Source organism: Melanerpes formicivorus, unplaced genomic scaffold, assembly GCF_026170545.1.
Source record: "Melanerpes formicivorus ecotype bairdi unplaced genomic scaffold, bMelFor1.0.p_v2 SCAF_187, whole genome shotgun sequence".
NCBI classification, from domain to species: Eukaryota; Metazoa; Chordata; class Aves; order Piciformes; family Picidae; genus Melanerpes; species Melanerpes formicivorus.
The window spans coordinates 123,570-135,150 of record NW_027142539.1 but is presented as its reverse complement, the minus strand read 5'-3'; the positions used below and the strand labels follow the sequence as shown (position 1 = coordinate 135,150).

The following is an 11,581-nucleotide window of genomic DNA, read 5'->3' as shown; positions in this document are numbered from 1 at the left end:
AACCACCCCCCTGGGCAACCTGTTCCAGTGTTCCACCACCCTCATGGTAAGGAACTGGTTCTTAACATCCAATCGAAATCTGATCAGTGCCCACAGCACTTAACTTTAGCTGTGCCCTGCCTCAATTTCCCCACCTCCAGCAATGGCAGAGCACTATCTGTTCATGTCCACTGGGGTCTCAAAGTGGCCAAGTGCCACCTCCTATAATCCTCCTGCCCCAGGGCACAGTCAGTGTCCTATAGCCAACAGAGCATCATTACAGGCACACAAGCAATCAACGTTTTAACCTAAGCCTTACTGTCAGCCAACAGCATTGTCAGGGAAGCCTGCAGAATGAAAGCAGAGTTCAGGGGCTGGATGTTAAATAATTTGCAGATGGGCAAATTAGGGAAGAATTAGCCACAAGATTCCAGGGAGAGGCAGCGTGGGTGCCAGGCAGTCAACAGAGATTTGCTTCTCTTGCACCCAGCCCCTTACCCTGGCTGCTCACCCAGCAGCTCCCCAGCTCCTCCCCAGCTCCACTCCAGCTCCTCCCCAGCTCATGCTGTGGCTACAGAAGGTTCTGGACACCTCTGTCCAGGGCTGGGCTCCCCAGGGCTCCTCTGTCACCAGGAGCCAGTGGTCCTCTCCTGACTAATTCTGAAGAGGAGAAGGAAGCAGAAACTAAGAGGGGGGAGATTTTGAATCAGAGGCAGTGTAGATAATGCAGGATTCTCTTTGCTGAGAAAGAAGAGAGTCTTTATTCTTGCCCCAGCATGTGAAATGTTTGCAGATCTAGGCTTAGAGGGGAAAAAAAAATGAAAAGCAACCAAAGCAGCACAGACTACAGATGGACCCCATGGGGATAGAAATATACCCCAGACTGCCAGGAGATGCCATGGTTCACTCAGCTATGTTCCCACTTGGATATGGCTGAGAAACAACTGCTCCTGATTGTTTTGCTTCAAGTTGACAAGACAGAAATAGTGCTGTGTCTCACCAATAAATCACCACCTCAGATTGATGGACAGGGAACAGCTCCAGGAGCCTTCCACTGCAATGGAATCACACACACACACAAAGCAGGGGCTTAGCATGGAATGGTTTAGAATCATAGAATCAGAGAGTTGTCAGGGTTGGAAGGGACCTCAAGGCTCAGCCAGTTCCATGCCATGGGCAGGGACACCTCACACCGCAGCAGGTTGCTCACAGCCACATCCAGCCTGGCTGCAAACACCTCCAGGGATGAGGATGAGGCTTCCATCAGCTCCCTGGGCAGCCTGTGCTGGTGTCTCACCACCCTCATAGGGAACAACTTCTTCCTGACATCCAGTCTCAATCTACCCACTCCTAGTTTTGCTCCATTCCCCCCAGTCCTATCACTCCCTGACACCCTCAAAAGTCCCTCCCCAGCCTTCTTGTAGCCCTCCTGGAGGGCCACAAGAAGGTCTCCTCAGAGCCTTCTCCTCTCCAGACTGAACAGCCCCAGCTCCCTCAGTCTGCTGGCAAAGACACTGAAGATCATCCAGTCCAACCATCAACCCAGCACTGCCAGGTCACCACTGACCCCTGGCCCTAAGCACCTCACCTACACAGCTTTTAAATCCCTCCAAGGGTGGGGACTCCACCACTGCCCTGGGCAGCCTGTTTCAGAGCTTTCCCAACCCTTCCAGCAAGGAATGTTTTTCCCCCTCATAACCAATCTAAACCTCCCCTGGCACCCCCAGGTCTCACCAGAGGGAAGCAGAGGGGCAGAGTCACCTCCCTTGACTCCTTTTTTGGGTGTGTTTATGATGTTTAGGGAAGTTGTTATCTTTAGGCTGTTGATGTCCTTGCAGTTGATCATAGAATCATAGAATCAACAAGGTTGGAAAAGGCCTCAAAGATCATCAAGTCCAACCTGTCACCCAACACCTCATGACTACTAAACCATAGCACCAAGTGCCACATCCAATCCCCTCTTGAACACCTCCAGGGATGGGGACTCCACCACCTCCCTGGGCAGCACATTCCAATGGCCAACAATTCTCTCTCTGGGAAGAACTTTCTCCTGTGAGAGCAGCCACAGACTGCAACAGGGCAGGAAGGAGGATGAGGATGGTTTTGTCTCCTTGAGATGCCATGGAGTGAGGGCTCTGCTTCAGGCAACCACAGAGGAGTCTTCCACAGCTGTGTCTGGAGCAGCCCTGGGTATCTGCAGAGCTCAGAGACAGGAGCAGGTCACCTCCAGGCAGCCAAAGCCAACGAAGGGAAGCATGCCACTGGCTCCAGTAAGCTCTGGCTCAGGCTTCCTGTATTTCAGATCTGAGTGGCTTTAAGCTGTTTTCCACAGCCTGTGGATTGTTTCCCTTGCTCAAATAATTTAGCTCTAACTGGAGGCTGTGGGCTCAATCCTTTGCTGTCAAAACCCAGCGTGTAGCTTTGCATGCAGCTCCTGAGGGGATGGGGGGTGGGGGGGGAGTGCAGCATGAATCTCTCTGCCTCCTTCAAAGTCTCACAGAGCTGCTTTGTGCTTGTAGGAATCGACATAACTAAAAAGAAAGCTGACAGGCTTTAGTCTATCTTCCTCCAGCCTATCCTTGTCCTCTGCTGGATTTACCTGAGTTGAGTTGGTTCATACCTAACAGCTTCAAGAGGAACGTGTTTACAGTCAGGCAGCCCCCAATAAATACTGGCAGGGGTAAGGGTTCACAGCATCACACTGCATTAGGGGTTGGAAGGGACCTCCAAGAGATCAATGAATCCAACTCCCCCCCCCTGCCAGGACAGGGTCACCCAGGGAAGTCTGCACAGGAATGCAGCCAGGTGGGGTTTGAATGTGTCCAGAGAAGAAGGCTCCACAGCCTCTCTGGGCAGCCTGCTCCTGGGCTCCAGCACCCTCACTGTAAAGAAGTTTCTCCTCATGTTGAGGTGAAAAGCTTCCCTGTTCAAGTTTCTGTCCACTGCTCCTTGGCTTATTAGTGCACAGCACCAAAAAGAGCTTGGCCCCCTCCACTCCACACCCACCCCTCAGATATTGGTAGACATTGAGCAGATCCTCTCTCAGTATTCCCTTCTCCTGACTAAACAGCCCCAGGGCTCTCAGTCTCTCTTCATAGCAGAGATGCTCAAGTCCCCTAAGCATCCTCCTGGCTCTCCCTTGGACTCTCTCCAGCAGGACTCTGTCTCTCTTGAACTGGGGAGCCCAGAAGTGGACACAGGATTGCAGGTAAGGTCTCATCAGGGCAGAGTAGAGGGGGAGAAGAACCTCCCTAGCCCTGCTGGCCACACTTCTCTTGCTGCACCCCAGGATCCCATTGGCTCCCTTGGCTACAAGGGCACATTGCTGCCCCATGCAGAACTTGCTGTCCACTGGGACTCCAAATTCACTCACAAATACAGCCAAGCAAAACCAGCCTGTAACTTGCAGACCCTCTGGGGCTGGGTGAAAGGAGGAGCCCACCAGAAACCCCAGGCTGGGTGTCCCAGCTAGCCCCCACCCCAGCTCGTTTCTGCAGGGTGCACACATGAGAGGATGCAAGGAAATGGCCTCAGGCTGCACCAGGGGAGGTTTAGGTTGGGCATTAGGAGAAACTTCTTCCCTGAAAGGCTTCTCAAAGACTGGCTCAGGCTGCCCAGGGAGGTGGTTGAATCCCTACCTCTGGAGGGGTTTAGAAGCCACAGAGAGGTGATGCTGAGGGCCATGGCTTAGCAGCAGGCTTGGTAGAATTAAAGAACACTTGGGTTCCATGATCTTAAAGGTCTTTCCCAGCAAAAACAATTCTATGATTCCAAGAACTGGTTGGGATACTTCAAGCCCACACTCAGAGCAGACCAAGCTGCTCTGACCCCCATCACAGATGGAAGTCAGAATGCAAACTGTGTTGTTTGCACTGCTATTTCAGATGCAGTGAAGAGCTACTTTTTCTTCTTCTGCTAAGCTGAGGCAAACAAGGACTCCTAAACCCCTCTAATAGTGTCCAATTACACTTGGAGCTGGAAACCTTCAAGGTTCCAGCTAGAAAGGAGGCCACATTCCCCTGCTGCTGTGTGCAGGGTGTCGTGGGCACAGATGAGCTGTGAATTACACCACTTTCACCAGCCTCAGTGATTACAGAGGAGCTGCAAAGCCAAGGTGAAGCTCAGCCTTTAGTAGGTTTATTTTAAGCTCAGACACCGTTAGACATGACAGAGACATGAAAGAAATCTCCCTTCAGTGACATCCAGATGAAAATGTGGCTGATTTTCTGCTGTCCTGCAGCTGGACTCTGGCACCTGAGCCGGGCTGGCCACAGGCACTGGGTGCTGGGCTGGCCACAGGCACTGGGTGCTGGGCTGAACATCTCTGTGAGGGGCAGGATGGTGGTGGGGATCAGGGGGCCACCCTCTGCTTGCCAGAGAGGTTTGCTATTTTTAGCTTTTCATCACCAACTGGCTCTCATCTCACCCTGCAAAGCTGCTAGGGAGGCACTGAACCCCACCTCCTAATCTCAGTGCATGTCTGATCCATTAGCAAGGAACCCACTGAAGAGCAGTGGGGGCAGCCTGGCTCTGGCCTGATGCATATTCAGCTGAGCTCAAGGCAGTAAGAGGGCTGGGCTGTGGGTTTGGCTTGATGGAACCTTCAGTGGCAGCTTCAGCTGACAGCATCACCTCCTGCTGTCCTGCACAGCCCCTGCACTGGGCTTACACAACCAGGTGTGTGGACAGGTTGAGAAATCCCAGAATGCCAGCATGGTGAAGGTGCTTGGGAGCAGCTCAGAGGGGAGATAAATACAATAAAAGCATCTTTGGAGAGCAGAGAGATGGTAAAATGGGGAGAGGAAAGCAGTGATAGCTAGGCACAGGGTAGGGAACAGAATTCCAGGGTCCCAACATGGTTAGGGTTGGAAGGTGACCTCTGGAGATAGAACAGAATAGAACAGGAAAAGAATAGAATAGGAATAGGAATAGGAATAGGAATAGGAATAGGAATAGGAATAGGAATAGGAATAGGAATAGGAATAGGAATAGGAAGGAATAGAATAGAATAGAATAGAATAGAATAGAATAGAATAGAATAGACCAGGTTGGAAGAGACCTTTGAGATCATGAGTCCAACCTATCACCCAACACCATCTTATCAACTAAACCATGGCACCAAGTGTCTCATCCAGTCCCCTCTTAAACACCTTCAGTGATGGTGACTCCACCACCTCCCTGGGCAGCACATTCCCATGGCCAATCTCTCTTTCTATGAAGAACTTCTTCCTAACATCCAGCCTGAACCTCCCCTGGTGCAGCTTGAGACTGTGTCCTCATGTGCTGGTGCTGGTTGCCTGGGAGAAGAGACCAACCCCCAGATCATCCAGTCCAAGCCCCCAGCAGCTTGCCCAGGATCACAGTGGCCAGGTGGGGCTGGAATCTCTCTGGGCAGCCTGCTCCAGTCCTTACTCACCCTCAGAGTGAGGAAGTGGCCTGGCAAGGTGGAGCAGCTCGAAAGAGAAGTGAGCTCTGCGTTATGGGGCTGACGTTAGGGCCAGATGAGTTCCACAGCACTCACACAGCCACGTCAGTGCAGCACACACTGTGTGCCCTTGGGGATGAGATGGATTGGGAAGCAGCAGGGAACCCCCTAAATCTGTCCCTGTCATCTCAGGCTTGGCTGCATGGTGCCAGATGTTCCAGACCTGCCTTTCCAAAAGAGGTCTCAGCCCCATCGCCTCCCGAAGCCGCAGCGAGCGGCAGCAGCCTTTAAACTGACATCAGTGCTCAGCTCCTCTGCCAAAAAAATCCTGGGACATGAAATCCTTTGTCTCCAGACTAGACTCATCTTTTCCACTTCTCCTTCAAACACGATGAATCTTCCAATTTGTCACCTAGCTGGTGGTTTGCAAACATCATTCACTCAGCGGAGGCTATTCCTCAGGTCAATTTGTGAGTCATTTGGCTTGCCAGTCAAGCAAGTTTCCCCTCACTTGGAGACAATATCTCTGAGCTATAAAACCTCCAGCTCCAGGCATAACTCACCAAATTTAGTGACTGGCCTGTCATCACCGAGAGCAATGAGCCTTAACCCCTTATCTAGCTCCGGGGAATCGTTATCTGCAGTCGTTAATTTGAGCTTGGTTTAGGTAATAAAAGAACAAAGGATTGCTTTGTGCTACAAATGTGGCACTGGCTTTTTTTTTCCCCCCAGTATTATTCAAATACTACATGTAGCAGCCAGTTAAGAGAGTTACTGGCCAGTAGTTGCTAGTTAAGGGAGTTACTGGCCAGTAGCAGCCAGTTAAGGGAGTTACTGGGCAGTAGCAGCCAGTTAAGGGAGTTACTGGCCAGTAGCAGCCAGTTCAGAGAGTTACTGGGCAGTAGCAGTCAGTTAAGGCAGTTACTGGCCAGTAGTAACCAGTTAAGGCAGTTACTGGGCAGTAGTAGCCAGTTAAGGGAGTTACTGGGCAGTAGCAGCCAGTTAAGGCAGTTACTGGCCAGTAGTAGCCAGTTAAGGGAGTTACTGGCCAGTAGCAGCCAGTTAAGGCAGTTACTGGGCAGTAGCAGTCAGTTAAGGGAGTTACTGGCCAGTAGCAGCCAGTTCAGAGAGTTACTGGGCAGTAGCAGTCAGTTAAGGCAGTTACTGGCCCGTAGCAGCCAGTTAAGGCAGTTACTGGGCAGTAGTAACCAGTTAAGGCAGTTACTGGGCAGTAGTAACCAGTTAAGGCAGTTACTGGGCAGTAGTTGCTAGTTAAGGCAGTTACTGGGCAGTAGCAGTCAGTTAAGGCAGTTACTGGGCAGTAGTAACCAGTTAAGGCAGTTACTGGGCAGTAGTAACCAGTTAAGGCAGTTACTAGCCAGTAGTAGCCAGTTAAGGCAGTTACTGGGCAGTAGTAACCAGTTAAGGCAGTTACTGGGCAGTAGTAGCCAGTTAAGGCAGTTACTGGGCAGTAGCAGCCAGTTAAGAGAGTTACTGGCCAGTAGTAACCAGTTAAGGCAGTTACTGGGCAGTAACAGCCAGTTAAGGCAGTTACTGGGCAGTAGTAGCCAGTTAAGGCAGTTACTAGCCAGTAGTAGCCAGTTAAGGCAGTTACTGGCCAACTTTCCAAGCAGTCTCACTAGCCAAGGGCTGCAGAAGCCTCTGAAAGCAGGGAAGCAACACTTAAGCCACCTCTCCTGAGCTCTGCACATCAGAATTGTCAGCCCAGCCACTGCAGAGGGAATGCCAGGCTGCAAGGGACGCAGGCAGGACTCTGAGATGGAGCATGGCAACGTTCTGACCTCATCTGTAGTCATCTTCCTCCTTTCAGCATGGCCTCTCTGACTTCATCCTTCAAATTCCCTTTGGTTTGTGGCAGTTTGTGTACAAAACTGCAGCAGTGCAGGGCCCAGTAGGTTTCAACTCCTGCTCAGGCATCCATTTCTCACTGAAATGGAGTGAAGGTTGGGGGCAGCTCTTTGTACTGAGTAATATCAGCCAGGAAGGGGTCCCCAGAGTGAACTCAGCTCATGGATGACTGTAATATCCCCTCACAGCTGTGGGCTCCAGTAGCATGAGAAAAGTCAGGCTGAAGGCTGGACATCAGTCACTGAGCTTTAGAGTGGAAAAAAAGAAAAGTCCCAGAGAACAACAAAAGCAAGTTGACCAAGTTGGGAATATAATCATCCACAAACTTCTGAGGCTCACACAATGACCACAAAACCCTCAAGCAATCCATCTGTCAGATGGGAAGATGTAATTCAGAGAGTGAATGGAGTCACACTAGTGGACAGCTCTATGGGAACCAATTTACTTGAAGAAGGAAGAGAGTTTAATCAGTCAGGGTTCAAAAGGCATGTAGCTCATGTCAGAGGAGAGCAGGACTGATTGAACACTCATCACAGGTGAACAAAGGATCAGGGAAGACAAAACAATTACAAGCAGATAATGAAATGGGTAGTCAGGAGCACAGGCAGAACCTCTAGAGACATAAATCCAAGACAAGGGGTGCAGGAGGAAGGAGAACCAGGGGCTGGTAACTGGGCAGCAGGACCAGGACCAGCCTCCATCTCCCCACATGCTGGAGCCCTCATTTCATTCTGAGAGAAAGCACAGCCCAGCCCCCCTGAAGGTGGTGTGGCTTGGGAGCCAGTGCCTCTCCAACACCTCCTTTGTGGCTTGTGCTGCGACCACCAAAGCACAGAGGAAAGGTTGAACCCGTTTCCAACCTCTCACTTCAACCCCGCCAGCACCAGCAGCTCTACACTGCTCCTGCCCTTCCAGCTCTGCTGGAGAGCTTTGTGGGGATGGGAACTATTGTTCACCAAAACATCAGCTCTGAAGCAACAATTGCCCCAGGTATCCCTGAGACACAGCCGTGGGGAGGGGAGGATTAGAGGAATCAGTCTCATTTTCCACTGGAACAGCTGGGAATGTGCCTGCACCGTGGGCGACCACGTCCCAGCTGGGACAGGTTACGAGCAGCTGATGGGAAGGAATGTCTCAAACTGCTCCCTTGCCTGCCCAGCCACTCCTTGTGCTGAGACGCAGGCACCCAGCAGGACGTCCACCAGGGCTTTTCCAGCCCTCTTTCTACCAGCAGGGCTAACGATGCCAACTGTTCTCCACACGAAGAGCATGGTCTCCAGCCCCGCACAGCGCTTGGGATGCTGAAGCCAGAGGCTGTGCCAAGCCCCGAGTGGCCCAGGCTGAGCCGAGGGCATCCACTGCAAGCTCTCTGCGGGGCTGTGGAGAACCAGGCACTAATTCCTCTGCTGCTGCTCTGCTGCTCCCCATCACAAGTGGGACAATGCCAGCAGCCCCAAGGCCTGTGGGCTGGGGGCTTGTGTGAGCAGAGCAGGAGATCATTATCTCCTTGAAGCTAGCAGGCTGGCTTCTTAGAGAACAATGCTTATCTTCCCATCTTGCATGATGATCCCTTATCATTACCCAATCCTCTTGAGCTTGGCAGACATTAGCTAATCTTGTGATAAGAGATTAAGAGCAAAGCCAAGACACATTCCCAGCCATTAATGGCAATTCCCCCAAAGCCTGGGTGTGTGACGGCAGCCCGCCCCGAGATGCTTCCCTGGCCTGCCTCTGGTCGAAAGACACAGGCACAAACCTGATTATTCCTAACTGACCTGCTGGGCGCTTAGCCATGGCTGTTCCAAGTTGGTTTAAGACGAGAAAAATATTATCATTAGGAGGAGCTGTGCTAGAAGAGTACAGCAATGATAGCTGCAGCTTTGATAGTGCCCGCGGAGAGGTAAGCCTGCCAGGGGGGAGAGCAGCACTCTGGAAACACTTCTTGCATGCAAAGCAGAGCCATCTCCAACGGGAAGGTCAGGCTCTTACTGTAGGTTGGGGATAAGCCCTGCTGAAAGTGGTCCATTTTTAGCTGCTGCTGAGTGATAAAATAGCTGCAGTTAAGCAGATGCGTCACCGCCACCAGCCAGGAAATGCAAAGCAGCCCTGGGTGGGAATGCTTTGAGAAGGGGAAGAGAGGAGGGGGATTCCTGGTTTCATTTGGAGGGGGGGTGTGAGAAGAAGGGGCAGAGGAGGGAAGTCAAACACAGCTGTGTGTGTCTGTTAGAGAGGGGAAGACACAGAAGTTGTTTCTGAGTGTGTTTACGTAGCAAAGGTTTGGAGCTGCTGGTTTAGGCTGCGGGGTCTCTCCCCTGCTCTGAAGCGCAGACCTTGGTACATCCACGCAAAGAAAACTACCTCTCGGATTCCAGACTTCGTCACCAGTTTCCTCCCGACAAGAGTAGCCTACAATACCTCCCACTGTGGTCAAGAAAGCAGAGCACTGAGCACCCAAATGCAGCACTCACAGCATCACAGCTCCACACCCTGGGAGATGACCTGACTCATTTGGTGGAGGAAGGTGACCAAGCTCGATGGCATTGCTGCCGTCCTGGGGAACCACCTTTGGGAAACTCCTCTGTGTCCAGAGCTTGCTGCACTGCATCAGGATAAATACAGGATGCTAACAACAGCTGAAGCTTCCATGCTTCCACCTCCTCTCTGCTCACAGGCAGCGATGTGCCATTAGCCCCAATGGCTTCTGTCTTCAAAGAAAGGCACAGCAAAGAGAGAAAGAGCAAAAATCATCTCTCCAGCCCAGGACAACACAGTGTGGATGTTTGCTGGCTCCCTTTCCACAACAGCAAGAGGCCCTGAGCACAGCCCTATGAGGAGAGGCTGAGGGAGCTGGGGTTGCTTAGCCTGGAGAAGAGGAGGCTGAGGGGAGACCTTCTTGCTCTCTAAAACTACCTGAAGGGAGGTTGTAGCCAGGTGGGAGTTGGTCTCTTCTCCCAGGTACCCAGCACCAGAACAAGAGGACACAGTCTCAAGCTGTGCAAGGGGAAGTTTAGGCTGGAGGTGAGGAGAAAGTTCTTCCCAGAGAGAGTTGTTGGCCATTGGAATGTGCTGCCCAGGGAGGTGGTGGAGTCTCCACCCTGGAGGTGTTCAAGAGGGGATTGGATGTTGCACGTGGTGCTATGGTTTAGTAGTCAGGAGATGTTGGGTGACAGGTTGGACTTGATGATGTTTGAGGTCTTTTCCAACCTTGTTGATTCTATGATTCTAACCTGTTCCAGTCTCTCACCACCCTCATAGGGAAGAACTTCTTCCCAACATCCAACCTGAATCTACCCATTTCTAGTTTTGTTCCATTCCCCCCAGTCCTATCACTCCCTGACACCCTCAGAAGTCCCTCACAGATGATGCCTTTGCTGCAGAGACAGAGGGCATTAGGCAGAGAGCACCTTTGTGAGACACAGCAGAGTAAACCTCTCTGCTCAGAGCTCTGGGCTAAGCGTTATGGTTTGTGAGAGCTGCTCCCGTGCAAACCCAACACTGCTACTTATGAAACCATGCATCATGCCCTGCAGATGGGAATTGGCTCTCCTGGCAGCACAGCCAAGACAAAAAAGCTTTCTCCTTCCCCCCCCCTCCCCTCCTCCTGTAACAAATGGCCTCTTTCCCCAGTCATCTGCGTAGCATTTCGAGATGGATGTCTTCTGTGGCACGACACGGAGTCGTTTGCTTCCTTTTAAGAAAGCTTAAAGCTCTTTAGAGACCCAGGTTCTGCTTCCAGAGTTATCTGTCTGCAGAGCAAACACACTTCAGATGTTCAGCCACTGTCTTTAAAGAACAGGTTAACTAAATGAGGGGTTACCAAGTGTGAGCTTAATGGGCTTGGCTTCGCTTCTGATTGGCTTGCATCTGGTTTATTGTTTGCTCTTTTCCATTTGAAAACCACTCAGGCTATGAAGGGAGCCTAGGATTGAAAGGCAGTTCACAGGCAGCAAGGAAGTTGTGCTGCTTAATGGGCATGGAACTGGGGAGGGACTGACTCTGCTTGGAGCGTGGTGCTCAGCTCTGCAGCCCCCAGAACGAGAAGGTTGGAGGAGGTCCAGAGGAGGCCAGGAGGATGAGGTGAGGGCTGGTGCACCTCTGCTATGGGGACAGGCTGAGGGAATTGGGGATGTACAGGTGGGCTGAGAGAATTGGGGATGTGTAGGCTGAGAGAATTGGGGTTTTTTTCAGCCTGGAGAAGAGAAAGCTCCAGGGAGACCTTAGAGCAGCCTTCCTGGGTTTGAAGGAGGCTACAGGAGAGCTGGAGAGGGACTTTTGACAAAGGCATGGAGCAATAGAAGGAGAGGTAAT

General features: G+C 51.7%; 1 protein-coding gene across 1 annotated transcript; it reads right to left on the bottom strand.

Moving 5' to 3' along the window:
- Positions 1-6,527: 6,527 nt before the first annotated feature.
- On the bottom strand, positions 6,528-8,544 carry LOC137457684 (putative uncharacterized protein FLJ45035). Its single transcript, XM_068169517.1, has 2 exons — positions 8,460-8,544; positions 6,528-6,928 (listed from the first exon to the last, which is right to left on the bottom strand). Exons 1-2 carry the CDS (start codon positions 8,542-8,544, stop codon positions 6,528-6,530), a joined length of 486 nt encoding a protein of 161 aa, XP_068025618.1.
- Positions 8,545-11,581: the final 3,037 nt, after the last annotated feature.

Excerpts from the sequence above, each read along its gene's own strand:
- LOC137457684 (XM_068169517.1), bottom strand. The coding sequence starts at position 8,544 with ATGCTCTTCGTGTGGAGAACAGTTGGCATCGTTAGCCCTGCTGGTAGA. Across the intron at positions 6,929-8,459 it reads CCTGGTGGACGTCCTGCTGG|TAACTGCCTTAACTGGTTAC; the intron begins GTGCCTGCGTCT and ends GTTACTGCCCAG.